General features: G+C 34.8%; 7 protein-coding genes across 7 annotated transcripts; 3 read left to right on the top strand and 4 right to left on the bottom strand.

Annotated features, from left to right (window-relative positions):
• The first annotated feature begins 1523 nt into the window (after window positions 1–1523).
• Window positions 1524–2724, top strand: LOC17892574. The gene has a single exon (XM_006296718.2). The coding sequence runs from the start codon at window positions 1673–1675 to the stop codon at window positions 2576–2578; it is 906 nt and encodes a 301-aa protein (XP_006296780.1). The 5' UTR covers window positions 1524–1672; the 3' UTR covers window positions 2579–2724.
• Window positions 2725–2859: 135 nt separating this feature from the next.
• On the bottom strand, window positions 2860–5708 carry LOC17892091 (nodulation protein H). The gene is made up of 6 exons (XM_006297994.2): window positions 5348–5708; window positions 4806–5041; window positions 4448–4706; window positions 3706–3885; window positions 3468–3623; window positions 2860–3377 (listed from the first exon to the last, which is right to left on the bottom strand). The coding sequence occupies exons 1-6, from the start codon at window positions 5375–5377 to the stop codon at window positions 3204–3206; spliced, it is 1035 nt and encodes a 344-aa protein (XP_006298056.1). The 5' UTR covers window positions 5378–5708; the 3' UTR covers window positions 2860–3203.
• Window positions 5709–11668: 5960 nt separating this feature from the next.
• LOC17890871 lies at window positions 11669–14470 on the top strand. Its single transcript, XM_006297578.2, has 7 exons — window positions 11669–12003; window positions 12487–12544; window positions 12649–12729; window positions 12829–12864; window positions 12997–13236; window positions 13328–13469; window positions 13672–14470. Exons 1-7 carry the CDS (start codon window positions 11684–11686, stop codon window positions 14172–14174), a joined length of 1380 nt encoding a protein of 459 aa, XP_006297640.1. The 5' UTR covers window positions 11669–11683; the 3' UTR covers window positions 14175–14470.
• Window positions 14471–15420: 950 nt separating this feature from the next.
• Window positions 15421–17377, top strand: LOC17893228 (pentatricopeptide repeat-containing protein At2g15690, mitochondrial). The gene has a single exon (XM_006299489.2). It carries the CDS (start codon window positions 15491–15493, stop codon window positions 17189–17191), a length of 1701 nt encoding a protein of 566 aa, XP_006299551.1. The 5' UTR covers window positions 15421–15490; the 3' UTR covers window positions 17192–17377.
• LOC17893738 (calmodulin-like protein 1) lies at window positions 17344–18057 on the bottom strand. The gene has a single exon (XM_006299556.2). It carries the CDS (start codon window positions 18032–18034, stop codon window positions 17471–17473), a length of 564 nt encoding a protein of 187 aa, XP_006299618.2. The 5' UTR covers window positions 18035–18057; the 3' UTR covers window positions 17344–17470.
• An 828-nt stretch (window positions 18058–18885) lies between these two features.
• Window positions 18886–20271, bottom strand: LOC111831540 (F-box protein At2g23160-like). Its single transcript, XM_023786163.1, has 2 exons — window positions 19047–20271; window positions 18886–18995 (listed from the first exon to the last, which is right to left on the bottom strand). The coding sequence occupies exons 1-2, from the start codon at window positions 20269–20271 to the stop codon at window positions 18886–18888; spliced, it is 1335 nt and encodes a 444-aa protein (XP_023641931.1).
• Window positions 20272–25100: 4829 nt separating this feature from the next.
• On the bottom strand, window positions 25101–26294 carry LOC111831539 (F-box protein At2g15640-like). Its single transcript, XM_023786162.1, has one exon. It carries the CDS (start codon window positions 26292–26294, stop codon window positions 25101–25103), a length of 1194 nt encoding a protein of 397 aa, XP_023641930.1.
• Between the last annotated feature and the right edge of the window lie 765 nt (window positions 26295–27059).

Raw genomic sequence — 27059 nt, 5'->3', positions numbered from 1 at the left:
AAGTTTTAGAGAAAAAAAAACCAACACACGATCTTAATTTGGGATTATAAAACCTTCTATATTAATAACTCGGACTGAACATTCAGATTTTGAATCGGATTCGGATTTGATATTTTGGACTTTGGATCTGAATTCTGATATCTATTTGCGTATTTTAAAATTTTGTTTCGGTTTTATTCAGATTTCGTTTGGTTTCGGATATCCGACATATCGAAAAAAAAAAAAATTGGTAAAAGTTAAAAAATGGTTAATTTTTTACAAATATAATAGTTTTAATATATTTAATATATGTTGAGTATTTTAGTTATTTTGATCTTAAAATAATTGATATTTTTGAATTTATAATAGTTATTATGGATAATTTGTTATATCAAGTCTAAAACTTATTACTATTTTGGGTATCTTATATTTTGGGTTACAAGTATCCACTCAGTTGTTAGTTTGGGTTTCTGATTTAGTTTTATAGGATATATAATATAAAATCCGTTCGGTTATTTTCTCAGGTTTGGATTCAAGTTTTTCGGTTTGGATTTTTGGATATGAATATTCGCCCAAACCTATAACTAATTCATATGCATTAAACCCCTATACTAATTATATATACATATATATATTATAAGTGAGTTATTACAAGCATTCTATAGAGATTTTCAACTACAACTATTCATGGTCGGTTTGATTAAATTTGAGCATACTATTTACAAACGATTACAATAATGTGTACTTAATTTATTGTAGAAACATGTCTTCATTTGCTCATGTCTTCATTTACTCGTGTATCAAAAATATCCTAATCTAGAATAATCTATACTAATATGTTGGGCCATTCTATATGTTTATATAGCTTTTTTTTTTATCAAGTTTAACACTGAAAACCTAAACACTTTGAAAATATTTTAAAATAATAACTGGAAATTTAATTAATAATAGACAGTTATTTTTAGCACATTATTTCATTTTATTATTTTTAAATTTCTTTTACATGGTATATATTTTTTTAATTATAAACCGCGTAAGTCTTAATCTAGCTGTATGTAATAAATGAATATCAGCCATCCTTTTTTTTTGTAAACAACTTTAACCATTTTATTTTATGAGATTTGCGAAGAGAAAATTACAAGGTAAAAGTATCATTGCAAATCGCTGCATCATTTAAATTATATATATTTGTTTGATTATAATTAGTGAATCAACTTATTGAAATTAATGATAAAGCAACATTATATAACCATATCAAAAAAAAATTAATAGATAGATGACACAAATTGACATCAACGTCAACAAATATGCTATTAATATATATTCCCTAAAGTAAATTACTTTAGCTAATAACATAAATATAAAAGTGGAATACTATCCATATTTTCATCAACCGAATCCAGGTATATGATAAGAAATCAATATATAATTATATATATTGATATTTGCATCCATATGTTACCAAATAAATAAAGATGTTTTCAGGGAAATAATAAATAATTGGAGATATTTTTCTCTCTAAATATTTAATTTAATCTCAAAACAAATAACATAAAGTAGATTTTTTCCCTTTTTTTCCTTTCTTAAATCTTAACAAAAGATTAATTTTCGTTTTGGAAGTTAATATCTTTGTTTTCGTATATAAAGGATAGGCATACAAAATTATTTTCAATATATCTATCAATCTTTCAAAATGTCTTTTCCAAATAATTTCAATTTTCATGGTGATAATACTAACAATCATTGTTCATTCCCCAACCAAATGAATCCAAATTCTAGAATGGTTCGATCGATGTTCACTACTTCTGATCACACGAACCATGGAGATTTGTATTCTCCATCTCCTTTTACTTCTTTTCAAAATTCACATGTCTCTTCATCTTCCTTTGAATTACAAAATTCACATGTCTCTTCATCATCTTTTGGATTTCACAATTCACATGTGAAAAATCATATGATGAGTGACAATTATTTTTCTGTCAAAAATCATTCTCAGCTTACTCAAATTTCTTTCACTCAAACCACTACAAATAGGTATACTGCTATTATACCTACTAGTGCACTTGACACCATACAATATGGTATTGAACGTGATCAACGTGCTATGCATTCTAAAACTGATATTTGGAATCCTATATTTCCTCCTCCACATATTTTTGATAAACATCGCGGGATTTTGAATCCTGAACCTTTTGATTTCATTTTTCCGCGGCAAGATTCTGCACATCATTTAGAGAGGTCTTTCATGTCATCAACGCACAACCATGACCAACATATTCTCCAAGATGGTCGTTTTTTGAAGAAAATCTGGAAACCTTCCAATCTTTATGAAAAAACTATCAAGCACAATGAAACTGAAGAAAAAGATAACAATGATGATGATCCATATGATGGTCGTACCCATAGTCTACCATATGAAAAATATGGTCCATATACATGTCCCAAGTGCAATGGCGTGTTTGATACTTCTCAAAAATTTGCTGCACATATGTCATCTCACTACAAAACTGAGACGAAAGAAGAGAGAGAACAGAGACTTCGCGCAAAGAACAAAAGAAAATATTGTAAATTAACTCAAGAAAGCCATGGTAAATCTTAGAAGACCAAACAAGAGAATGGAGTCAGCAAATGAAGCTTTAAAACATATTTTCAGCATAAAAGAAGAGCTTGTTTAGGATTTTATTGCTTTAGTATTTATTTTCTAATATCTATTCAGAAATTTCATGTGTGTTCTCATTGTAGTATCTCATTATATATATATTATGATTTCTAAACCAAAGAACCAAATCGAATTCTCAAAGGTCAGATAGAGTCCCTTTTGTGTGTCCATCGATTCAATTTGCACATAGTTAGAGTTGAGAAACCATCTTAGTTAACGACTACAAAATCAACTGAACTCAATACATATCAACCAATGTGATAAACAACTCCATAATCCAACAATCAAAGTGGCAGATCTTTGTTCTTTGTACTAATCATTAGAAGCAAATAAGAGGATGAACCAGATCATTGTTTCCGATTACAAGAGAACTCTTAGTAACCTGATAAAGAATGAATCGAATTAAAAGCTAACTTGATTAAACCCTTGGAAGAAACAGAGATAAACTAAACAAGATAAAAGACTTGCAAAACCTGTTCGTGGCACTACCAAAACTTTCCTACCAAGTTGGTCTGACCTTTCTGCTGAGAGAGGTTTATGTACATCACTCTCTCCTAGAGTTAATTCACCTGCGGTAATCTTCTAGTAGATAGTTTTCAAAATCGGTCCCTTTCAGTGTTGTTTGAACCTCTTCCCAGTTTTGTACATGCTGCGACAACGGACCATGATGAATCTTTACTTGCCTACTCTTTAAATTGAGTTTTGGGACCTTTAGAAACTCTTGGACATCATCTAGTTTCTGCAAAAGGGGAAAAAGACTCGGTTTAAATAAGAACAATAAGAGCGGTGAAACTAGTTAGGAACCTTGAAAGATACAAAATGTTCTCACAGTGCGGTTCTTGACAACATCTTCATAGTAAAGGAAGATATGGCGAGTGGTATTAAAGTAAGCAAGTGCTTTTGAAGTCATCTCTTTAACCTGCTTCAGATCAGGTATCAAAAGACTTGTGTTGATTAATGGCTTGTACCGCGCCAATATCTCAGCCTGAAACCCATTTGTTCAAACGTTTAGTTTCACAGAGCCAAATCTGCAGACACATGAAAAAAATGAAGAGACAGAGGGGAACCTCTTTAGGGGAGTGGACGTGGGACTTGTGTGTACCATTTAATAGCTTAGCATCTCTATCGTAAGAGTTTGCAAGAACTGAAATCATCCGGCGTAAGAGGTTTCTTCTAAAGAGGAAAATAGCAGATACGCCTCGGGTTTTAAAGTATTCTACTATCTCTTCATGGTGTTTCATTAGACCCTGCATATGTTTCATCCCCAACAACCAATCACATTATAACATAGACAAGATAAAACACAAAATGAAATATGAAGACTCATGTGAGCTAGAAATATAAAGAATCCACCAACAAACCAAAATATCAGTAATAACAAGGTAAGCAAACAAATTAAGGCTATTGGAACTCGATTTCTTTCACAAAGATCAGAACCATCAAATAAAATAAAACACATGTCTATATTATAAGGCAGATAAGTACAAACATAAATCAATGAAAACCAGAACCATATCATTCTTTATGACAGAACAGTCAAAACATTTTATCAGCGGTTACAATCACAAAACAGTTCTTCCATGAAGCAGAACAGTCTATATTGTGGATGTAATGCAAAAGATTGCAGCTCTAATCTAAAACCTATAGTCCTATACTATAATTACATAGCCTGAACACTAACCAAGTAACTAATTAGAGAACATATCATATTGTAGGATCTGTTCTAATATAAATCACAAATTGATAGTCCAGCATCTAAGCTATTTTAAACAGTAAGTAACCATTCGGTACAAAGAGATAGAACCTTACCTGGTTAAGCATCCACTTCAAACCAACAGCAGAGGTGCACTCATTCTTAGAAGCACTACTCAACCAATCTAAATTATATACTTTATCCAAGGTCTCGAAAATGGTCGACACATTAGCCCTCCTATCTTTAACCGAAAAGATCTCTCCATTCGAGCTTATGTTAGTATGATTGTTAAGTAAAGTCTCAAACCAGCCGCTACCAGATCTCTGCATCGATAGAATCGCGAAATACCTAACGGGATTGCACGAACATTCCTCCCTAGACAAAGTTCCCAACCCACAAAACACTCAAATCAACAACACAAGCATTACAAACTCAAGAACCAAATCAAAAACGAAACAAACACTCTCATTTTACCTGCTATAAGTCTTAGGTTTAGGATAATGAACATAAGGTATATCCCAAGGTTCAATATTAGGCTCAGGACACTGCCTCTCAAACACTTCAACATTCAAGAACCCAGCACTAGGTACAACACCAATTTGCTTCAAACAAATGGAGCAAATGTAAACAGCACATACCATCACAAACAAGAGCACAACCATCCTTAACACAAGTGGGGACTTTTTAGGAAGCTTGAAGACAAAACTATCCTGCAAAAAACAATACATTTAAGTCCTCATGATGTTAAGTGACTTGTTTTTGCTTATTTTAGAAACAAAAAAACTTAATTCAAGCTCAAATAAACAACATGGGCATCATTAATTTTGCCTTAAAAGAAGAAAACCAAATTCACGCAAGACCTCAGATACAGAAAGTTTCAATTTTTACAGAAGAAATCAAACCAAAACTCATAAAAATCATAGCTTTGGTCAATTAGAATACAGAGAACAAGAAACCCTAATCAGATTAAGCATAAACAGAGGAAAAGCTTCAAGACCCAGAAAACAAAATGGTACCTTTGGGATGAGAGAGTGTTCATCGCCCATGGCAGCTTCAGAAACGAGATAGAGAGACAAAGATAGAGAGAGAGAGGAGGAGAGAGAGAGATTTAGAGAGGAGGAGAAGAAGAGAGCATTGAATTATTCAGACACCTTCCAGCTAAAAAAAAACACAATAATGAATGAATCGAAAACACAAAGTAGCTTTTTTCTCTGATCAATAAAGAAAAATTTTCCAGGAAAATAAAAATAAATTTTTATAAAAAACAAATGATTAAGGAGATGCTTAAGAACGTTGATGTTGCTTTGAATTTACGGATCTCTAATTAAACTTCTTTTTGTTTCTTGGGAATTTAGATGTTTGCACTTACACAGGAGAAATAAGAAAAAGCAAAAATAAAAAGAATTGGGAATTGAAGCGCAAAGCTCGAGACGAAGCTCGTCTTCTTGAGTTACAAAACGGTGTCGTTTTGGATTATTCCGACATGATAAAATTTGTGTTTAATTTTAATTAAAGAAGCATCAGGTAGATAATAAAGAGAGTATTGTATTAGTATTGTTTATTGTTTAATAACGTGTGACCCATTCCATATTTTTAGGTTTGACTTGTGCTTCTTTTTTTTTCGTTAGTTATTGGATTTTTCGGATTTTTGGGTTTCAAGTTTTGACTTAATCTACACATTTTGTCGAGTCTTGTTTTTTTGGGTTTTCACATGTTATTGAGTCTTGTTAATCGTGAAATGAAATCAGACAACCGACACATTGGGAAGTTGATTGAAGTAGAGAAGAGACCAAACCAAAGAACATAGTTAATGTTGGTTTAGAAATCATACATGTGAAGATTTTTAGAAGATCATAATCTAAAGATTTGGGATATATACGAATATAAACAACTCTAGAGTAGATTATGTTTACTTTGACCGACAAAATTTATTGTCAAAGAGATTATGAAAGTATATTGTATTCAGTTTTGCATGACCAAAAGGTCTATATATATACAAAACGAATTGTCTAGTAAAAGGAAATCTAACTAAACGATATATACAATTTCCTATTTACTTGAGGAGGAAGTCTATCCTTAATACCCCCTCTCAAGTTGGAGCATACAAATCTTGAATGCCCAACTTGAACAAGAATGAATCAAACTCCTTTTTCCCTAAAGCTTTAGTAAGAATATCTGCAAGTTGATCTGTAGTGGGGACGTAATTTGGTTTGATAGTGCCAGCGACAATATGATCACGTATAAAATGACACTCAACTTCAATGTACTTCGTTCGTTCGTGGAAAACAGGATTATTACTGATGTGTAACGCAGCTTGACTGTCACACCAAAGAGACATAGGTTCTGAATGATCAATACCAAGCTCAAGCAATATCGATTTAAGCCACAAGAGTTCTTTCGTGACAGCTCCCACTGCGCGATATTCAGCCTCTGCAGAAGATATGGAAACTGTTTTCTGTTTCTTACTTTTCCACGATATCGGTGAATCACCAAACTGAACAATCCAGCCTGTTAAAGACTTTCGAGACAAACGACAACTTCCATGAGCAGCATCACACCAACCCGTTAAGTGTAACGGGGAGTCTGCTCTTAAAAGAATTCCTTGACCAAGCGTACCCTTCAAATATTTAGCAACCTTTATTGCAGCAGACCAATGTTCTTCTCTTGGTTGTTGCATGAACTGAGAGAGAATATGAATGGCATAAGAAAATGTGGAGAAAAGATCCCACATCGGAAGATGTGAGAGAACTTAAGTAATATATAAAGGGTTAGGGCCAATCCACTCATTGCCAATTGGTTTTGAGTTGGAAGCCCATAACAAACCCTAGTTTAACATGGTATCAGAGCCCGAACACACGCTGACCCATTAATTAATCCGGCCCGGATAGAGGCCCGATCACCCCATTAATTGATGGCCCAAAAGAAGGCCCAATTCCATCGAGATAGCTAGAAGAGCATTATCTCGAGGGGGCGTGATGGATTCTGTCGAGATTAATGGCTAAAAGAGCCATTATCTCGAGGGGGCGTGTGGAGAAAAGATCCCACATCGGAAGATGTGAGAGAACTTAAGTAATATATAAAGGGTTAGGGACAATCCACTCATTGCCAATTGGTTTTGAGTTGGAACCCCATAACAAACCCTAGTTTAACATTTATGGAAGCAAATATGTGGTGGCTAGCTAGGTAGTGCGCTCTGTGGCGTCTGCAAGATTTTTACTAATGTGTGAGAGATTTTGAGATTTTTCACTTTGAGATGTGCCTAAATAGCGAAATGGTAACTAAAAGGTGATGTGCGGTACGAAAGGTGAAACACCAAATTGCTCTTTGCCACAAAAGGTAAGTATGACTCAAATGTTATTATAGTTGATAGTTGGAGTTTTCCAAAGGAGATGTTAGTAATTTGATTATGATGAAGGATCATGAGATATAGATGTTGTTCGTTTGACAATCGCATGAGATATGTGATTGCGACTAGGATTGATTGTTTGTTTGACAGACGCATGATCTTGCGACTAAACTAAGTATCCGAGTATCGAATCGTGTATGTTGAACCTTATAACGTAGTATTCGACTTATGTACTAACATGATTTTAAAATTTGATGCATTTAAATTTTAAATATATTTGTGATGCTTAAAACATCTGTTTGATAGGCTTTCACTCCGAGTCGGCCCTAGTGATTAGTCATAGAAATCAATCGCACGATTACGAAACAAACAATATTTTGCGATTTAAAAGCGCAGTTGCAGTTACTTGCAATTATAAAACAAACATGTAGCAATTTACAGGAAAACCAATATGAGGTTTGGTTGATTTCTAAGACAATAAATTTTTGGTTAGTTGGATATAAAATCATTTCAGTCTCATGATCAGTTTGCAACTGAATAAATTATGAAGTGTGAGAGGCAATGATGCCGAGTAAAGAGACAATAACCAAACATTGAAGATGCCAACAGTATCATGATATTTTGTTCAATCAAATAAGATACGTTCCCAACACGCCCGGCTCAGATGGGTAGGGCAAGGGCGACAGCCCAAGGGCCCGTGAGCAAAAAAAAAAAATTTAAGGAAAAAAGGCCCAATAAAGGGTCCTAAATTTGTTTTTTCCCTAATGTACAGAGCCCTTTTTAGTTAAAAAAAATAGAGAATAACCCATTTGTTTAGAAAACCTAGAATAAGAGACCCAATTTTTAGGATTTTATGTTAGTAGGAAAAAAAAATTCATATTTAAAAGGTCCTAAAAATTTTTTTGCCCTAGAGCCCTTATTTGTTTTGGGCCGGGCCTGGTTCCCAAGAGTGTTGTGAACGACTGTGTATATGGAAGAAGCATGCATGGAACTTGGTTTGGCATTTAGCATATATGTTCATGTCAGTAAATTTATACAATACTTCCAATGCATAAGTTGAAGTCTCAATGAATGACTAGAGATTGTCATGTCAAGAGCATATAGAATATAATGTAAATGATCGAAAAGTTTATACTTTAGTGAATCCTCTGATGTGTCGATCTAGACACATAAATAATTCATCGAGTCAAGTATTCATGGTCACATATTCACAAACATTAATAATCATGATCATCATCAGGCCCGGCTCAAGTTTTTTTTAGACTTTGTGTCAAAAAAAAAAATTATTTTATTAGTTAGGTTCTTATTTGCAGATTTGAGAAACTTGAGACCTTTATTTGTAAATATATCAAAAACTGAGGGCCCTAAAACCTTTAAAAATTTTCCAAAACTAAAAAGGTCCAGTGCAAAAGCACCGCTCGCACCCCCTCTATGCCAAGCCTTATCATCATGTTGCCTTACGCACATATGCAATTTTTTTTTTTTTTTTTGGCAAACTAGTTGGAATTAAATAAAAAAGTTTGGTTACAATCTCGAAAGGGAGAAAGAGATAGCTGAAAACAGAACAACTTTAGCTAGTGAGTCTATTGTGGCATGGTTCTAACAACGAACATAATGAAAGGATGCTGAAGCCATTTCTGCATTAAGGCAAGAAATATTAAAGATAATCGCTCTAAGCTTTTTGGAGCTGGCTTGGTAGTTAAGAAGTTTATTTAAGTGATTCGACTCAATAAAGATTCAAGAAAGTAATAATATGAGATTATGAGGATAAGAATAATTTTGAAAAAGTAACAATAGTTTACATTTATTTTTGGAGTTGTTTGAGTAATTCACTTATTTATCTTATCTCCTAAGCAAATTGAATTGTATAAATTATGTGAGCGGGTCTTTACCATTATGTATATAATTAAAAAAAATTAAGTTGACTCTTTTTTTATTTATTAAAATTTAAGTTGACTGGGACTCTAATATCTTATAAATATTTTGGGAATTATAGATAATCTTCTTTGTATGAATGTTATATTAAAAAAATTGAGGTCAATCAACAAGCATATACAAATAGAACCATAAAACTGATCCAATTTTTATGTTTGAAGGATAAAAAACAGAATTTGTACAGAAACTTGTTGTGGTAGAATCTATATACCAGAATATCATCATATATACCATATAGGTTTATTGTGATAGTTTAGCAATTTAACATAAGCAGAATATAATGATTACAAAAATTATTGCGGTTGTCTTTTTATACCAGATTTTTAACCATATATATGCCAAATAAATTTATTGTGATAGTCTTGCATTTAACATATCATGTAAATTACGTTTTTCCTGAAAAACAAAATTTATTGAATATAACTATTATCTTGTTAGAGATGCGACATAAAAAGGTTATTTACATATAGAACATAAAAAGACATCTACATATGTGTTAGAGGTGGAATTGGAGTATATAATTGCTCACATCATATCATCTTTGCTGTGAGCAACCTCCTACAAAATAGAGATTTTATGTTAGTTGGAACAATAATTTTACCGCAACAAATGTTTTATGTTTTGTTGCCGGTCGAGACCTAAAGCAACATTTTTTTTTCTTTTCAATATGTTTGTTAAATTTGGACGACAATTTCAAAACAATTTCTTCAAAACTATTTTTCCTATGACTAACAAGAAATAGTGGACTACATATTCAAATATTAAATAAAAACATAGTCAAAATTTCATGACCATGTATATTATCTAAATCTTGGTCTATTTTATATGAAAATAACAGAATATATACTGTCACAGCAAAATACCATTTTTTTGTTAAATATGATTTAACTTTTTATTTTAAGAAAGAGTTTGCTCTTTTAAATCTAACGTACATCTAGACTAGCTTTATGTTATTAAAAAAATAAACCTTTTGACACTTCTCGTTTAGATGGAACAAACAAGTCTTGTTTGATTGGCATTTGACAGTTACTTGCACGGTAACGGCCATGACGGGAGATCGTGTGTTAGCTTGGAACAATGATACTACCACAATATATGTTTTATGTTGTGTTGTCGTCGAAACCTGAAACAACATTTTTTTTTGTCAATATATTTTAAAATCTGAATGATAGTTGCAAAATAAACTTCTTCAAAACCCATATTTTCTCTAAATGAGAAGAAATAATGGACTACATATTCAAATTTCATATTCAATATCATATTTAAAATTTCATGACCATGTCTATCATCTAAATCTTGGTTTATTTTATATGAAAATAATGGAATGTATATCCTACAATTAAAAAACCAAATTATTTTTACGTTATTTTACATTGTATTTAGAAAATAGATAGATATATATATATATATATATAAAGTGTTTGCTCTTCAAAATCTAACGTCCATGTAGAAAAGCTTTATGTTATTAAAAAGATAAACTTTTTTGCACTTTTCGTTTAAATGGAACAAACAAACAAGTCTTGTTTGATTGGCATTTGAAAGTTACTTCCGTGGTAACCCTATAACGGAAGATTGTATGTTAGTTTGGAACAATGCTACGATGTTGCCGTCCAAACCTGAAACAACATGTTTTTTTGTCAATATATTTTAAAATCTAATGATAGTTGCAAAATAAACTTCTTCAAAAATCCATATTTTCTCTAAATCAAATTTCATATTCAAAATTTCATGACCATGTATATCATCTAAATAACAGAATGTATATCGTACAATTGAAAACCCAAATTAGTTTTTACGTTATTTAACATTGTATCTAGAAAAAAGATATATATAAAAAAAAAAGAGTTTGCTCTTCAATATCTAACGTCCATGTAGAAAAAGCTTTATGTAATAAAAAAAGGAAAACCTTTTTGCACTGATCAAACACAAAAGTCTTGTTCTTTACGTATTTGACCGTTACTGTAACCCAATGACGTGGCAAAATAAGGCGCATTATAACCCAATTTACACTAACATACGCCAAGAGGTAAAACCAAAAAACACACAAGGATGAAAGGATCTGACGTGGGTGATGATAACAACCACGGACCCGTATCCCAAAGATCTCATCTTTCGAGTTTTGGTTCACACAATCCATAATAAACCAAAAATCTCTTCTCTTTTCGCCGGAGCTGAAGCTATGATCGGCGGTGGAAGGGTTTACTGGGGGAAGAAGATGGATGTTGTTGAAGATACTGCTGGTTCTGCGGCGGTGGACGGTGGTGGATCTAACGGTGTTGTTGTCATCTTTGTTTGGAGTTCGATTAACGATAACCATCTTTCGAATTTCGTTGATCTTTACTCTTCTCTTGGTTGGAACTCTCTTGTTTGCCGAGCTGATTTTTTAACTGCGTAAGTTGTTTTCTCTCTCTCTTCTCTGAGTTAAGTCTCCGGCGAATTAGCTGATTTGGGAAGTTTCAGTTGATGTTTTTGATGTGGGTTTGTGTTGAAGATAGGGAATTTGAAGGCTTTTTGTTGCATTTATTAGAAAGTTTGAATCTTTTGTGCTTGAACCTCTTCTAAATTAGATTTGATTTGGTGTGAGATTGCTTTTTTGAATTCACTGTGTTTGTTTTTGATATGGGGATGTGTTGAAGATTACAAATTTGAAGGCTTTTTTGTAGCATTTATTAGAAAGTTTGAATCTTTTGTTCTTTAAAATCTTCTAAATTAGATTTGATTAGCCAAATTGAAAAAAGAAAAATTGGGTGTGAGATTGTTTTGTTGGATTCGTATCAATCAAGTTTGTATAGAATCTTAGCTTTTTAAATATTCTATGTTTGATACTTTGAGAATCTTTTAAAGTAGTTTTTGGATTTTGTCACATGTGTTCAGGTTTTACCCTGAAATGGCTCTCTCTTTAGCGTTTCATCTTCTTTCTGAACTTGTTGAGGTAAGGTTCTTATTGGAAGATATACATATATATTTTGTGGATAAATGCTTATTCTCTTCTTGCTTTTGGTGTGTTACTTTAAATGTTGCTACTATTGTGTTCAGGAGCTAAAGGCTAGACCATGTCCTGTTATCTTTCTAGCTTTCTCTGGGGCTCCTAAGGCTTGTATGTACAAAGTATTACAGGTACGTTAAAAAAGGTTTGAACTTTGAGGTAGTTTGTGGTCATCTTGTGATGATTTTATGTTTTGTTCTTATGGTATCTAAGAATCTTTAATAATGTAGGTGATCATGGGTGATTGTGAAGCTCAAATACATCCGGTGAGAATTGTCTCTTATACTGTTTCATTTAAGTCATTAAAGCTCAGGTCATTTAGTTTTGGGTAAGGGGTCTAGTTATGCTGTTTCTCTCGGTTCAATTTAGACTCATCCTTGGTTTTTCAATTTGTGAAGGATGCTAGCCAGCTGGTTAGAAACTGTATTTGTGGACATGTATACGACTCTGGGCCATTGGATTTCACAAGTGATCTGAATGTGAAATTTGCACTACATCCCACCATACGGCGAATGTCTGGGCCTTCAAGACTAGTATCTTGGGTGGCTAAAGGGATCTCTTCTGGGCTGGACGGTTTATATCTTACAAGATTTGAATCCCAACGTAGTGAGTACTGGCATGCTCTCTACTCATCTGTTGTAAGTTTCCATTGAGCTTCTATGCTTTCTCTGATTCTGGCTTATCAAATATGTAGCTAACATAAGATAACTTATCCGTTTACGTTTCCAGGAAATCGGGGCTCCATATCTCATTTTGTGCTCGGAGAATGACGACCTTGCTCCCCAGCAAGTAATTTCAAGCTTCACCCATCAATTGCAGGAACTGGGAGGAGACGTTAAGGTTGTCAAGTGGAAAAATTCTCCTCATGCAGGTTAGTCATGACATATATCATGTTATGGTTATGAAAATATTTATGATATGTGGCGTATGCCAATGGGGTCTCATAATGGCTAGGCATTCTATGATAATGGTTAGTCTGTTTCTTGGAGATTGCTTTTGATCTTGAATCTTGATTGTATGTCATTGCTACAAAATCTGAGCTTTTTGTCTTTTTTGTTCCTTTCTTTCTTCAGGACACTACACACATAACCCGATACAATACCGAGCTGTTATCTCCAACTTTCTAGAAAAGGCCATGTCAGTTCACTTACAGAAAATCCGGCAGCTCGGAGAAAGAGCTCACACGCATGATGAGATCTCTGAGATAATATGCGACCTTCAGAAAGTTGCTGTGAAATCTAACCAAAGCCTAAGAAGAGTAGCCACTGGGCCATGTGATCACTTTTTCTTACCCAGCTCAGCGCCGTATCAAAGCAACAGCAGCAGCAGCAATGATCCATCAACTTCACAAGAAGAACAGAGAGAAAGATCCTCCTTCCGCCCACTCCAACCAACAAGTATAAACGCTCACAGCGTTCTGGGGCAATTCCTATTCGACTCATGTGTTCCAAAGAACATCGAAGGGTGGGATATCAGATTTGCGGGTTCTCTCAACGGCCAACCGTATGCCACTTCCTCCTCCCGTAAGAACTCAAATCTTGGTTTTAAGAAACGCGTTTTCCGTTCAAGACTATGAAAATCGCGGAAACCAAGCAAGGTACGCGTAATGTGAATCATATGGGGGGGAAGTAGTAGCGCGAGATGTTTAGAAAGGAAGAGGATGTATAGGATGCGGAAGATGTAAATAGAGTGATATGATGATTATTACAACCTAACATATACATGAGGGATCTTCAAATGTTGTGTGTACAAGTCTCAAAAAATAAGTCTGTATAGATAGACATATATGTTGTTACTTGTCTACACGAAAATGTGTTAATAAAACAATGTAATATGTATCACTAGTGTATGTATTATCTTCAGTTCCTTGGAGTTCATAGATTTATTTAACAAAAAATTTGGCAAGTATCCGATTGAAAATTTAACCCGGAATTTTTTGAAAAACCCGACCCGAATCCCTTATGTACTTCTCTTTTACTATAGTAGGGATTTTGGTTACAAATTTTAGAATGAATTACTACCCAAATTACCAGGTACCCGAGACAAAACCATAAAAATCTTGTTAAATTTAAATAATTCTAGCTAAATTTTGACATATGTAACAAATGAATGTTGTTAGTTTGATTATTTTGAGTATTTAGGTATAAAATTAATTGATATATTCGAAATTATAATTATAATCGTGGGTAACTATTAATGTTTACTATTATTCATATTTAGATATTTTTATATTGTTTAGATTTTATGGGTTCCGATATCTAATATTATCCGATCCCTAACCCGAATCCATAAGTTTAGCAATATAGAACCCAATAGGATTATTTAGGCATATCCGTACTCTATATGAACCGTTTTTTTGGATTGAGTTCCACGTTGAGTATTCAGATACCGTTTTTTTGTCCAAGCCGAGGTGAATCTATTATTTTAAGATCTGGTTTTAGATCCGTTATATTAAATATCGGAAGTTTCAAATATCTGTATTTATTTTTTCTTACAAGATAATATATAAATAATAAAAATTATTATTAAAACATAAAATACGCCGGATTCGGATATCCAATTTTAAATTGCAAATCGGAATTGAACAAAATTCCGGATCGGAACACAAATCTCGGATAGTTGGTCTTTGGCTGCAAAAGTGCAAAGTTTTTATTTAATAAAAAAATGTAAAAGAAAAAAAAAACTCAAAGAAGCTAAAGTTGAAATATCTTAGCCCAACTCGGCCCAAATACAAATGGCGTTAACAGACCTATCCGACCCATATCTAAATCTTATCATATTTTTCTTCCTCCTACGAATATTCTCATCCCCAATCTCCTTTTTGTCCAAATTAGGGTTTTGCAATTCCACAGGGTTTTAATCTTTCACCATTTCTAAAAACCTCACAAAAAAATGTCTTCTCTAATGGCGATTCGTTGCGCACGAACCCAAAAGATCGTCACATTAGGTTCTCTTCTCCAAGTACGTTCCTCATTTCCCAGACTCTCCTCTCAATTCCACTGTTCCGGTACCCTAAACTCGTTTCCGATCAAAAACCTGAGCACATCCGCCGCCACGAACGATTACTACCAGAATCCTCCGTCTGGACCACCGTCTCAACCACAACGGCCATATCCACCTCCTCAAAGCTTCGATTCTCAAGGTTATCAGAACCAGACGAACACTAATCAAAGAGCTCCTCAAAACCCTAATCAGTGGAGTCCTCAGAATAATCCTCAATACGGTGGTAACAGACCTCAATACGGTGGGAACAGGCCTCAGTACGGTGGTCAAAGACCTCAGTACGGTGGTGAAAGGCCTCAATACGGTGGTGAAAGGCCACAATATGGTGGTCCTGGTAACAATTATCAGAATCAGAATGTTCAACAAAGTCCTCAGAGTCAGTATTACAATCCGCAGCAGCAGCAACCACCAAGAAGCTCGAATCAGATCCCTAATCAGATGAATCAGCAGACGAATGAGGTAGCTCCTCCTAGTGTTGAAGAGGTGGTGAGGTTGTGTGAGCGTAGGTTATATAAAGATGCGATTGAGTTGCTTGATAAGGGAGCTATGCCTGATAGAGAATGTTTTGTTTTGTTGTTTGAGTCTTGTGCGAATTTGAAGTCTCTTGAGCATTCTAAGAAGGTGCATGATCATTTCCTGCAGTCTAAGTTTAGAGGTGATCCGAAAATGAACAATATTGTGATTAGTATGTTTGGGGAGTGTAGGAGTGTTACTGATGCTAAGAGAGTGTTTGATCATATGGTTGATAAAGATATGGATTCTTGGCATTTGATGATGCGAGCGTATAGTGATAACGGAATGGGAGATGATGCGTTGCATTTGTTCGAGGAGATGGCTAAACAAGGGTTGAAGCCAAATGAGGAGACCTTCCTTACTGTTTTCGAGGCTTGTGCTACTGTGGGCGGGATAAAAGAAGCGTTTCTGCATTTCGATTCGATGAAAAACGAGCATGGGATTGCTCCAAAGACAGAACATTATTTGGGTGTTTTAGGTGTTCTTGGAAAATGTGGACATCTTGTTGAGGCAGAGCAATACATCCGTGACCTTCCTTTTGAACCCACAGCTGAGTTCTGGGAAGCTATGAGGAACTATGCTCGGCTACATGGAGATATCGATTTAGAGGATTACGCAGAGGAATTGATGGTTGATCTTGACCCTTCAAAGGCTGTTACCAACAAGATTCCTACCCCTCCACCCAAATCATTCAAGGAAACAAATATGGTTACTAGTAAGAGTAGGATCCTTGAGTTCCGAAATCTGACATTTTACAAGGATGAAGCCAAGGAGATGGCTGCAAAGAAGGGAGTGGTTTATGTTCCAGACACACGATTTGTTCTGCATGATATCGATCAAGAGGCCAAAGAACAGGCACTACTCTACCACAGTGAGAGGCTAGCGATTGCTTATGGTATCATTTGCACCCCACCTCGGAAGACGCTCACAATCATCAAGAATCTCCGTGTTTGTGGTGACTGTCACAACTTTATCAAGATCATGTCCAAAATCATTGGTAGAGAGTTGATCGTGAGAGACAACAAACGTTTCCATCACTTCAAAGACGGTAAATGCTCCTGTGGTGATTACTGGTAGAGCCGCGTTTTCCATGCCTTTCGTTTCGGATCATGTATAGCGCTCTAAGCTCTTGTCAGAAGTTTGCTAGTAGCTGGGAATGGAATAGTATTTGCTACGTTGTTACAACTCTCATCTGCTCTAGTCCGTTTATGTACTAACTTTTGAATAAGTTAATGCTTTATATCTTATTGGGGGTTATGTCGATTCAAAGTACAAAGGTTTTCATGTTTTTGAAATTAGATTGAATGAGCAATGAAATTTAAGTACAATAACAGAGAGATCGAAAGAGGTCTCTGTTCAGACTATGTTGGAAGACATCATCCTCATGAACTCTTCCATATTAACCAAACCATCTCCATCTGCATCAACAGCTCTCACCATCCTCTTGCAGTCCTCTAAGCTACATCTCTCCCCAAGCTTCCTTAGAACCGACATCACTTCTTCAGCGCTTATCTTCCCGTCCCCGTTTAAATCAAAAGTCCAGAAAGCATTTCGTATATCGGAAGACCTAATCCCTCCACTTCTCTTGTATGCATCAATAAACTCTCTGAAATCAATAAACCCATCACCATCAAGATCAACCGCTTTAAAGATCTTGGGCACGTCCTCGATCGCCCTCTCTTGTCCTAGCGCTCGCAGCACCACCTTGTACTCAGTCTGAGAGATTTTCCCATCACTGTCCGAGTCAAATCTGTTGAAAACACGTCTCATCTCATTCACAGAAGGCTGAGAAAAGCCTCCTGGTCCGGGCGAAGACAAGCCCGATGATTGTCTGTCTCTAGAAAACATCCTTGAAGGCTTCCTCAACATCTTGTTCTTAGAGAGCTTGTACTGCAACTCAAGAAAGCTGACGTTTGACATATCTGATATGAGATCACCAATCTTTTCTTGATAGACTGATTCGAGGAAAGCTCTTCGATCCCACAGTATAAATACTACAAAATAAGATGATTCCCATTGTGGAAAAAGAGAAAGAGACTTGGCGTTGAAGAAAGAAACCTTATGACTTTATTCCATGGCAACTGTTGAGAGAATGATTCGGTAAAGAAGAGGATAAGATTAACAAGGAACAAGACAAGGCAAAGACCATTCCTTTATCACAAGATTAAGAATCTGATACCCAAAGTTATTAAAATAACTTTGGTGTCCAAAGCTGGATACTAGATTCCATTTCTATCATGTACTTTTTTTTGGATATGATCAATCACACACAAATGACAAATCCAACAAAGAATAGAGGTGAGATCTTATATACATGAAACAAAGTTGAAACATAAAGCAAAGATCCTCGAATTCAGACAGAAGGCTAAGAAAGAACAGCCAAAACCATGTTCTTGAGAGAACAAAAATTTAACCTCCAAGACAAGCCACTGATGCAGACAACCAAATGTTTTCAACCTTACAAAACTAAGCTACCAAGAAATTATGCATAATTTTAAGACAAACAACTAAGAACAGCAAAAAAAACCATGTTCTTGACACCAAAATGTAGAAAGCTTGATCGTTAAAGAGAAAAATATAAGCAGTAAATTTATGTGTTGCAAATTGCTATGAAGAACTAAAGAACAAGAGGTTCTTTAAGGCTGGCTAATACATAGCTTCAAACAAGAACAAGAGCAAAGACTATACAAAGCTTCAAGTATGTGAACTAATTGAATCTCCAAGCATCCATTTCAATTACTCAACACTTAGATTTGAAGCTCTAACTCCAATCATTCGTCTTTATCTTCTTCTCCTTGTCCTTTCTCAATCTGATTGTCTTCTATTTCTTCTTCATATCCTTCTTCTTCTTCATACTCTTCATACTCTCCATACTCTTCTTCTTCTTCATACTCATCATACTCTTCTTCTCCATACTCATCATACTCTTCTTCTTCTTCTTCTTCTTCTTTTGGCTCCTCCAATGGAGGATGGACGAACTTGAGCAGCTCTAAATCATTAACATTAACATCTTCAACGTGGTCTACATAGGTGTATACATTACAAAAGTCTTCACCAAAACCTTGGACCTCAACACGTTGGAGAGTCTCCCTTTCGGGATTGAAGTAGAAAACATAAAACGGTTGTTTAGGTGTATATTCGCACATCGAAAACACTATTTCACCCGAAGCAGTAGCTCCCGCGATAGAAACTTGACGACGACGGAAGAATATATCATCAGTCCAAGTGTAGGCATATTTCAACCATTCTTGTTTCTCCATATCCTCTAGAACCCACACATGCAACCTATTAATCTCATCAGCTTCGACATGATCTCTCTCCCTATAACGACAAGAAAGAGTGTCGACATCATCCTCGAAATAAACCACAGCTAATTTGCCCTTATAGTTTACCAATCTACAAAACCTTTCCACCTTGAAAAATGTGAATTTTTCAGACCTAACATCAAAGCAAACTATACTGTAATCATCATTATCCCAAGAAGACGTGTCACCTAAGTAATACAAAACCCCGTTAATGCATATCCCTTCACTCGCGATTTTATGTTGCAAGGAACATTTTATTGTTCTCCACTTCATATCTTCAGTTCCTACCGTAAGAATCTTATGATTAAGATCACAATAAGCCATGAACAATACCTTGAATTGCTTGTCAATCGGATCAAACAAGAAAAAACTATACGTCTTTCGGTAACGTTTCAGATAAGGTAAGAGTGTATATCCTCCTGTGTTAGGGTTACATATCACACATCTATTGTCGTAATGAGCACCATAAAAATAGACCAAACCAGAGTTGTAGCCATGTTGAAAATACAGTCGGTTCGTATTATGATAAATCAGCATAGGGAACTTCAAATGAAACTCGGCGGCTGCAACAAGACTCGAAGACTTTGAGTATGGATTCAGAAGCTGAGGCAACGAGAAGAAGCGCCACACACCTTTTGAGCCTCCTTTACCAAAGTTTTCTACGATGGCGAATAAGAGACGTGGCTTAGCCGAGGACCTGGTCAAGAACAACTCCTTGAAATATAGACTACACAACATCGATGCCCATAGCTTCGACACGCAACGAAACCTAGCCACTGACTTTGAAGGCAGTCTCGACAATATCTCGAGGATGAGATCATCATTAATCGATATGAGAGATGATGAACTCATTATGCTTTGCGATCAAACGAAGAAAGAGATATGTTAAATTCTAGAGAAACCTAGCAATATATATATACATACTAAAGAGAATATATGTTGTATGCTTGTAGCTAGGTTTCCCTTACATGTTCCGATTTTAGTCGGTTAAAAAAAATATTGGGCCAAGCTAACGACCTGAACAAAAAAAATGTTTTAATGTCTTTAATGTTACGTAAAATATATTGTTTTTTTTTTTCACAAGGTTTGTGAATAACAACACAATCAAGATTTTATTCAACTCTGTTAAATTTTGATGTTATTAGTTATTGATTTGTATAAAGTTATTTAAAATTAACATAAATATGGAGTTAATAGATTGAGGATTATATTTTATAAAGTTGTTAATGAATTAAATTATTATGCTATATTTTAGAGAATTTTTGAGAAATATTCTACCCCTTTTTAAAAATACCCCTATTTTCTATCAATTTTCAAAACTACCCCTTTTCAAATATGAAAAATTATAAACTTTTATATGGTTGATAAGGTACATCAAGATCATCATTACTACTGGGAGACAAATCTAAATATTTATAAGGTTTTAAAAAGTTATAAACGGTATTTATAAGGTTTTTATAAGGTTTTTAAAAGGTTTACAAAGTTTTTATAAGGTCTTTAAAAGGTATTTATACGATATTTGTGAAAAATATATATATATATATAAATTTACACAAATATAATGATAATTTGTGTCTATAAATATAAGTTTACACATATTTTTTTGATAAATTTTAAATTTTATAGTGACTTTTTGTTAAAATTAGAAAGTGGCGTATTTTTACAAAGTGATATTGGAAAAGGGGTGTCTTTGAAATTCCCCCTATATTTTATGATTTTAAACAATTTTCTTTACAAAATAAAGTCTTGAAAAGTATCACAAAAAATAGATATGGTCAATCACACACGGACACACCAATGACAAATCCAACAAATATGTTGAAAAAAGAACAGAGGAGATCAATATCTTATATACAAGAAACAAAGTTGAAAAATAAAGCATAGATCCTCGCATGCGGATAGAGAACTCAGAAGCAACAAGCCAACAAGACAATGTTATTGAGACCCCCAAAGACATTTTTCGCTAAATTTTCATCTCTCAAAGACAGCTAGAATATATGTTGTTATTCAATCAAGATTTTATTAAATTATGTTAAATTTTTATGTTATTAGTTATTGATTTGTAGAAACTCATTTAAAAGTTACATAAATATAGAGTACTTATTTGATTCTTAGATTAATTAAGTCAATAAAATTTTTTTATTTACTTAAGGGACCCAAAAATTTTCGGAATTGTTAATGAATTAAATAATTATGATATTGTTTTATGATTTTAAACACTTATATTTACAAAATCCCCCCGACCATCACCTCTCCCAGTAGACTCTATGTTCACTCTTAATCTATGGGTCCATCTCTTTTAATGGGCCTCACATACTCTCACTAGACTCGTGAGCTCACCCATATTCGAGGGTTGGTTTGCTACGTCTGAGAGGCTTAAAGACTTGTTCACCGATCCTACAAATCACCACATGATCTTTTCTTTTGTGTTTTGATCTCACTCGCATAGTTCCAACAACCACGTCCTGGAAGGTCACCCATCTTTGTATTACTCCAGCATAAGCACGCTTAACTGTGGAGTTCTCTCAGGACATTTGACCGAAAATATAAGTGCACTTTGATGACATAGGTGGCCAAATCAATTCATTTAAACCTCTGCGCAAAACGGAACTCACAATAAAGTCATGAAAAGTATCACAAAATGGATATGATCAATCACACACAAACACACTAATAACAAATCCAACAAATCTGTTGAAAAAAGAACAGGGAGATCGAGATCTTATATAGAGTAAAAAAAAAGTTGAAACATAAAACATAGATACTAGCATTCAGACAGAGAACTCATAAGCAACAAGCCAACAAGACAATGTTCTTGAGACCCCCAAAGACAAGACTTTTCGCTAAAATTTTCATCTTTCAAAGACATTTGACAAGAATTAACCTCTTAAGACAAGACCCATTATATTCAGAGTCGGCCCATGGACCAAGCTGGTGAAGCATCAGCCTGTGGTCCTCTATAATAGTACAATTCTAGAGAGATAGACCCAAATTCGAAACTCAAACATGTATAAAACCAGTCTTTTAATATTTTGAGATAGTGGCCTTCACAAATTGAGAGACGGCTCTAATTATATTGATACATAAAATTTTTCAACCTTTCAAAAACTAAGCTACTATATAAATTAAACTAAACTAACCTCTCAAGAGTTTCGTCAAGTCTTATACATAGCTTCTTACAAGAACTAGAGCATAGACAATACAACAACCAAAACTTCAAGTATGTGAAAATGATTGAATCTCCATGCATTGATATCAATTACTTTATTAAAATGAAAAGGGTAAATATCGAAATAGCATATCGAAAAGGGTAAAAATAAAAGTCTAAAACACAAAACGACGTTTCATTAATATTAAAAGTTTTGAAAAAGCCTATCTTTCAAAACTTTTAAAATTAATGAAACGACGTTGTTTCTGTGTTTTAGACTTTTATTTTTTGCAAAACACAGCCGTTTTGTCCATATATGTGGCATCTCAGTTAGCTACACTAACAGTTTAAATAATGGCATCGTTAGATTTGTAGGTTTTGGCCACATTTTTATAATTTATGTTGTAAATTCAAAATATAAATTAGTTCATCTAGTTATAAGCACACTCGAAAGTTTTGTGTATGAATACGATAAAGCAACTAAATTTATGGGGGAATTGGCCGTTTTCCAAATTTCTATACAAATATATATATATATATATATATATATTTATATTATTTTTTTAACGGGCTTTGTTATTAAGATTTACCCCTTAATGGGCTCTGAAAATTACAATTAAACACAAAAACAAAAGACGATCGTCGGGGAAAAGTCATCGTCGGAAAAGAGGCTCGTGTCATATTGACACCGGGACGCAGACGACCGGCCATGAAATCCGGCGGTTGCGAGATCGCCAACTTTGCGACCGGGCGAGGTATATAGGCAACGGAGGGGAAGCACCTGACTCCCGCATCCATTTCTTTTCCCCCGACCGGCCAAACCCGCTACATATCTGCCAAAATGGCCAGCCGTCCGACTACCCGGCACGTTGTAAGCCGCTCCCGTACCAAGCGAGCCGACCTACTTCCGACATAGCCTCTCCTTCCCGACTTGACCGCCTTCCGATCGTCGAACTTGGTTTCTTTATCCGGCCTGGAGGAAGCAAGACGCGGTGGTGTTTGAAGCCGACGGCTCATCGGTTGTCCAATCACCAGAAACCAGCGGCGGCCATCACGATCCAAACGGACCTTCCGTTAACCTCCATAGCGATTCAACCAAATCCACCATCTCTCCTGTCGACTTCCGCCGTGGAACCACAATCCGATCTATCGGTTGAGCCGCAAAGATCACCGCTTTCCTTGCCGGCGTCTTTAAACCGGAGGAGCTCAAGCAGAGATCTTCGACCGACACGCCGGATCTGAAACCACATCGAGAGGAAAGGAACCTCCAAGGTTGACAGAGAATAGATCAGGTTCGTTTTTGTGTTACAAAGCAAAATCAGAGGATTGAAAACCAAAAGCCACCGAGAAATGATATAGATCTAGATCTGAACCAAGAAGAGAGAGAAGGGAGGAAAAAGACGGAACGATTGTCCTTTCCACTAGTTCCCCAAATTCGTTTTTAATAATATATTTTGTTAATAATAAAAATTTGTTTTTGAATCTTTCTTAACATATTTTGGTAGTACATTTTTTTTTTTGTCAACAACTATAAAGGGAAGCTCAAATTAAAAGAGCCAATCCAGAGGAATGTTGTTTACAAAAAAAAACCTAAAAACGATTTAGTACGTACTCTACGTGCCAAATTATCTACTTTACCATTAGCTTGTCGCGGAATGAGAGATAAAGAGAAAGAGCTAAAAAATTTGTGCGCAAAGACCTAAACATTTTCCAAATATGTGGAAAATGCAAGGCATTCGGTTGGGGGAGCTACTTTACCATCTTCACCAGGTCGAACAATCTATGAGGAAGCTACTTCGCGGTTTGATGCATCCATCATGCATTTCATAGCTCACACCAGTGCTTCCACTTCAATATGTAAGGAGGTAAAGCTTCATCGAAGGTTGCCAGCTTGATAATTCGATCAATATGTAAGGAGATATAAGCCTTCATTAATTTCGATGTGATGAATTAGCAAATTACAAGCTGCTGATATGCATCGTTTGTTTATGGAGAACAAGATTAGAAGCTGCTGTGATATTTGCTCAAACACTACTTGCCTCATTAATTTAGGCTGTATATAGTACTGGTTACATCAAATACATCTTTGAAGAGGCATATCACGTTCTATTGTTGAAGCTAAATTGACTGAGCAATATAGCATATATTTCTCTTTGGCACATATTTGGCGCTTAGTAATACATATATATATATAACTTCAAACAAAAACGAGAGCAAAGAAAAAATACAGAACCAAAGCTTTCAAGATTATAAATAGGTTCAAGTGTACTCATCTGCACAATGCAAACAAAGCAAAAACATGCAGGAACAGATGAACAACCTTTTAGAACGTTTGAGTGTGATAAAAAAACAAATGACCTTCAAAAAACCAGCTCATGTAGGAGCTTTGACAAAGATGATTTATCAAAATCGTAAAAATGAAAAGTTAAAAATCAAAAGAGGATAAATAAGGTTGACGAAAAAAAGATGACATGCCAATTTATTTCACCTAACTCCAATCTTGTCTCTATGTTCTTCTCCTTGTTCCTTCTGATCAGTCAGATTCTGAATCTGATGGTTCTACATATTCTGAATCCTTCAATGGAGGATGGACTGACTTGAGCTGCTCTAACTGGTTATCATTAAAATCTTCTACGTGGTTTACAAAGGTGCGAACACGACAATATTCCTTAGTCGCTTCACCAAAACCTTGGATCTCAACACGTTGGAGAGTGTTCCTTTCGGGATTAAAGTAGAAAACGTAAAACGGTTCTTCAGGTATATACTCGCGCATCGAAAAAACTATTTCACCCAAAGCAGTCACTCCAGCTATGGAAACCTCACGACGGAAGGAATCGTCATACCTCAAATTAGTGTAAGTATGTTTCGACCATTCCTGTTTCTCAACGTCCTCTAGAACCCACAGATGCAACTCATTAGAATCCGTCGTACCACTAGAAAACTTATAAATGAATGGATCATCCTCCCAATAAATCAAAGCTAATTTGCCCTTGTAGTTTATCAACTTACAAAACATATCTATGCCAATAAATGTGAATTCCTCAGACCTAAGATCCAAGCAAACTATTACATGATAATACATTTCAGCATTACCATCTGTACAATTACTTGAGTCACCTAAATAGTACAAAACCCCATTGATGCGTACCCCATCACTCGAAACTTCATGTTTTAAGGGACACTTAATCTTTCTCCATCCCATATCTCCATTTCCAAATGTAAGAATTTTATGACGACCAGGACCAAATGGATAAGCCATGGACAATACCTTGTATTGCTTCTCAATCGGGTCAAACCCGAAAAAGCTATACGCCTTTCGGTAAGTATACCGTTCGGGTAAGATCGCATACCGTCCTGTGATGGGGTTACATATCATAGGTCTAGCTTGGTATCGAGAACCATACATATGTAACAAGCCAGAGTCGTAGCCACATGAAAAAAACATTAGGTCATAATGATGACTGATCAGTAGCCGGGCTGGAGAGAATCTCACATGAAATTTGGCGGCTGCTACAAGAGTCGTCGACGAAGTATTCTCATATGGACTATCCAGCTGAGGCGACGAGAAGAAACTCCACACACCACAGTCGTTTTCTTCAATGGCGAATAAGAGGCGCGGCTTAGCCGTGGACTTGGTCATGAACATTGATGACCATAGCTTCGACACACAAGGAAGCCTCGCGAGTGACTTTGAAGTCAGTCTCCATATGGGAGATGATGAAATCATCAGCGCCGATCAAACGAAGAAAGAGATCTGTAAAAATACTTTTGTTAGGACGACGTAGACAAAGAAACCTAGCAAATACAACCAAGTTTGGCCTATCCACATATTCTCAATATTTTTATTTTTTCTTTTCAATACAAAACTCAAAAAGAAAAAGAAAATGGTAAAGTAAACAATAAAACTAATGTAATCCCTATATTAGTAAAAGAGAAGTACAAAAACTGCTTTCGGGTCGGGTCAATTTCAAAAAATTACCCGAAATTTGTAATTGGATATTTTAAAGTTGGATAGATTAATGGGTTTGGATACATACACCGGATACTTTCCAAATCTAATTTTAGAATTGTATTATTTCCATAATTAATTATAGGATTTACTAATATTTCTCTAACTAATTTAATACAATCTATTTAAAAAAATATTATTCTTCTTTCACTTTTATTTGATATTATTTTTAATTTATGATATTATACTATATAATATAAATATTTAATAATTTTTTTTTGTGCATATGTTGCAATTTGAATTTTTCAAAACGAACATATAATACTCAACTACACTCGATAAAATATTTTGTAAAATGGTTTAAAATCATTATAAGTATGACCAATATTAAAACCATTGTTACATGAGCATATTTAAAATTTCAAATAGTTTCAAAATATTATAAATAAAAGGTTCAAATATATAAAAGTTTTAGAATTTAAAGTATTGAAATATTTTTGAAGACATAAATGTAATTTGGAGACATAATTTTTATTGATAAAA

This window comes from Capsella rubella, unplaced genomic scaffold, assembly GCF_000375325.1.
Source record: "Capsella rubella cultivar Monte Gargano unplaced genomic scaffold, Caprub1_0 scaffold_3, whole genome shotgun sequence".
NCBI lineage: Eukaryota > Viridiplantae > Streptophyta > Magnoliopsida > Brassicales > Brassicaceae > Capsella > Capsella rubella.
The sequence above is the reverse complement of the archived record's forward strand: the minus strand, read 5'-3'. Positions and strand labels throughout refer to the sequence as shown.

What these genes read in the sequence shown, in the direction of transcription:
- LOC17892574 (XM_006296718.2), top strand. Translation starts at nt 1,673, where the DNA reads ATGTCTTTTCCAAATAATTTCAATTTTCATGGTGATAATACTAACAAT.
- LOC17892091 (XM_006297994.2), bottom strand. Translation starts at nt 5,377, where the DNA reads ATGGGCGATGAACACTCTCTCATCCCAAAG. An exon ending in AAACCTAAGACTTATAGCAG is followed by an intron (nt 4,707 to 4,805) that starts GTAAAATGAGAG and finishes AACTTTGTCTAG; the next exon opens with GGAGGAATGTTCGTGCAATC. An exon ending in ACGTCCACTCCCCTAAAGAG is followed by an intron (nt 3,624 to 3,705) that starts GTTCCCCTCTGT and finishes AATGGGTTTCAG; the next exon opens with GCTGAGATATTGGCGCGGTA.
- LOC17890871 (XM_006297578.2), top strand. Translation starts at nt 11,684, where the DNA reads ATGATAACAACCACGGACCCGTATCCCAAAGATCTCATCTTTCGAGTT. An exon ending in GTGAAGCTCAAATACATCCG is followed by an intron (nt 12,865 to 12,996) that starts GTGAGAATTGTC and finishes CAATTTGTGAAG; the next exon opens with GATGCTAGCCAGCTGGTTAG. An exon ending in GAAAAATTCTCCTCATGCAG is followed by an intron (nt 13,470 to 13,671) that starts GTTAGTCATGAC and finishes TTCTTTCTTCAG; the next exon opens with GACACTACACACATAACCCG.
- LOC17893228 (XM_006299489.2), top strand. Translation starts at nt 15,491, where the DNA reads ATGTCTTCTCTAATGGCGATTCGTTGCGCACGAACCCAAAAGATCGTC.
- LOC17893738 (XM_006299556.2), bottom strand. Translation starts at nt 18,034, where the DNA reads ATGTCAAACGTCAGCTTTCTTGAGTTGCAGTACAAGCTCTCTAAGAAC.
- LOC111831540 (XM_023786163.1), bottom strand. Translation starts at nt 20,271, where the DNA reads ATGAGTTCATCATCTCTCATATCGATTAATGATGATCTCATCCTCGAG. An exon ending in AAAAGAAGAAGAAGAAGAAG is followed by an intron (nt 18,996 to 19,046) that starts AAGAAGAGTATG and finishes AGTATGAAGAAG; the next exon opens with AAGAAGAGTATGGAGAGTAT.
- LOC111831539 (XM_023786162.1), bottom strand. Translation starts at nt 26,294, where the DNA reads ATGATTTCATCATCTCCCATATGGAGACTGACTTCAAAGTCACTCGCG.